The sequence below is a fragment of the Neltuma alba genome, unplaced genomic scaffold (genome assembly GCF_004799145.2).
Source record: "Neltuma alba isolate B1F8T4 unplaced genomic scaffold, ASM479914v2 tig00010889_pilon, whole genome shotgun sequence".
Lineage (NCBI taxonomy): Eukaryota > Viridiplantae > Streptophyta > Magnoliopsida > Fabales > Fabaceae > Neltuma > Neltuma alba.
The window spans coordinates 330702-333026 of record NW_021635676.1 but is presented as its reverse complement, the minus strand read 5'-3'; the positions used below and the strand labels follow the sequence as shown (position 1 = coordinate 333026).

The 2325-nt window shown below is 40.3% G+C and overlaps 1 protein-coding gene across 1 annotated transcript; it reads right to left on the bottom strand.

The window, feature by feature from the left end:
* Positions 1 to 543: 543 nt before the first annotated feature.
* On the bottom strand, positions 544 to 1413 carry LOC114759752 (uncharacterized). Its single transcript, XM_028948992.1, has 2 exons — positions 1326 to 1413; positions 544 to 1250 (listed from the first exon to the last, which is right to left on the bottom strand). The coding sequence occupies exons 1-2, from the start codon at positions 1411 to 1413 to the stop codon at positions 544 to 546; spliced, it is 795 nt and encodes a 264-aa protein (XP_028804825.1).
* Positions 1414 to 2325: the final 912 nt, after the last annotated feature.

The following is a 2325-nucleotide window of genomic DNA, read 5'->3' as shown; positions in this document are numbered from 1 at the left end:
CCATATGGACAAGTAAAGATTGTTTTCTCTTGATCTTCTGGGGCTATTACAATTTGGTTGTATCCTGAATGCCCATCCAAGAAACAAAAGAATTCTTGCCCAGCAAGTTTATCTAACATCTGATCAATAAATGGCAGCGGGAAATGGTCTTTTCTGGTTGCTACATTTAACTTTCGATAGTCCATGCAAATTCTCCACCCAGTCATAGTACGAGTTGGAACTAGCTCATTTCGGGTGTTAGCCACTACAGTTATACCACCTTTTTTAGGGACGCATTGAACTGGGCTCACCTATGAACTATCAGAAATAGGGTAGACTATGCCAGCAGAAAGCCATTTAAGGATCTCTTTCTTAACTACCTCTTTCATAACCGGGTTTAATCTCCTTTGATGCTCAATGGAAGGTTTGTGACCATCCTCTAATAAAATCTTTTGCATACAAATAGAAGGGTTGATCCCTTTGATGTCAGCTATAGACCACCCAATAGCTTTCTTGTGGTGTCTCAAGACCCTTAACAGTTTCTCTTCTTGCAACGTGGACAACTTAGAAGAAACGATCACAGGTAAAGTAGTAATTACCCAAGTAGGCATACTTGAGATGTGATGGTAAAGTCTTCAACTCCAACACCGGCGGTTCATCCACAGAAGGCTTTAGAGGAGAGCTTAAAGCACTAGTCACATCCAGAGGCTTAAAAGTCTTAGCTTTTCGATACGGAAATGCTTCAATACTCATCATTTCTGCATAAGCTTCAACCTTGCCATCAATACTACTTGTTTCTCCAATCAACAATGCTTCTAATGGGTCTTTGGTCAAAGAGTTAATCAACTCCTCTTGCACTGTAGTGTCAATCACATCGATACAATTACAGTGAGCAGAATCATCTGGAAACTTCAAGGCTTGATTCATGTTGAATATCACCTTCTCATCATTTATTCGCATGGTGATCTCACCCTTTTCTATGTCAATAAGGGTTCTTGCGGTTGCTAAGAATGGCCGTCCCAAAATAATGGGGATATTCCAATCTACCTCACAGTCTAACACAATGAAATCGGCTGGGAATATGAATTTATCTACCTTCACCAAGACATCTTCTATAATCCCTTTTGGATATGAGATACTTCTGTCAGCAAAAAGCAATGTAACAGTTGTTGGCCTAGCTTCACCCAAATTCAATCGATTAAATACAGCTAGAGGCATCAAGTTAACACTTGCTCCCAAATCGCATAGGGCTTTTCCATTGAAGTGTTTGCCTATGTTGCATGGAATATAAAAAATGCCTGGATCTCTCAATTTGGGTGGGAGTTTTCGCTACAAGATGACACTACAATCTTCAGTCAGGGCTAGTGTTTCAAATTCACCAAATCTCTTCTTCTTGGAGAGAACATCCTTAAGAAACTTAGCATACTTAGGCATCTACTCTAATGCTTCAGCAAACGGGATGTTGATGTGTAATTGCTTAAACATGTCCACAAATTTCTTGAATTGAACATCTTCATCCTTCTTCCTGAACCTTTGAGGAAAGGGAAGTGGCGGCATCTGTGTAGCAGGAGGGGGAGTTGTCTTCCTCTTTTTATCATCAACCATTTCACCCTCTACATTCTTTCTTCGAACCACATCATTGAGATTTTCTTCTGTTTGTTTCCTTTTCTTGGTTTCTTCCTCTTCTACTACACCACCTTCTTCTGAAAGCTCATTTGTATTAAGGTCAGTCACCATACTGTTAGTGATGTCCTTGCTGGTCTTACTAGGCCTCTGAATGTCAGGTAGTTGCTTTCCACTTCTCAAACTGATAGCTTTGCACTCTTCATTACCATCCCTTTTTGGATTGGGAATGGTATCACTTGGTAAGCTGTTTCTTGTGAGTACATTCATTTGTGAAGCCAGTTGACCCATTTGAACCTCGAGATTCTTTATGGCAGTTTCATGGAGAGAAAATGTTGCCTTATTCTCAGCCCTTGCAGATTCTTGATTTGCTAATAGTTGAGCAAACATCTTCTCAATTTTGGATTCTTCTTTTTGAGGATGCTGCTGTTGCAATTGATGTTGCTGCGATTGACCATGAAAACCAGGGGGCCCATTTGTTTAGCACCAGATGGTAATATTTGTGGCGGATTCAAACTTGGCCCATTTCGCCAAGAGAAATTTGGATGATTTCTCAAATTTGGATTGTAAGTTTGAGAGTAAGGGCTTCCTTGTGGTCTTCACTGTGCATTATTCATATAATTGACTGTCTCCAAAGTGTATGGGCATTGATCAGAATGATATTCCTCATTACAATGGTCACAAGTGTATCCCGGAGCCTGAAGTGCATGAACTCTTGCAGCA

Bases quoted from the DNA above. Each gene is read 5' to 3' on its own strand.
- LOC114759752 (XM_028948992.1), bottom strand. From the start codon at position 1,413: ATGCCTAAGTATGCTAAGTTTCTTAAGGATGTTCTCTCCAAGAAGAAG. The intron at 1,251-1,325 runs GTAGTGTCATCT...CATGCAACATAG, and splicing joins ACTAGCCCTGACTGAAGATT to GCAAACACTTCAATGGAAAA.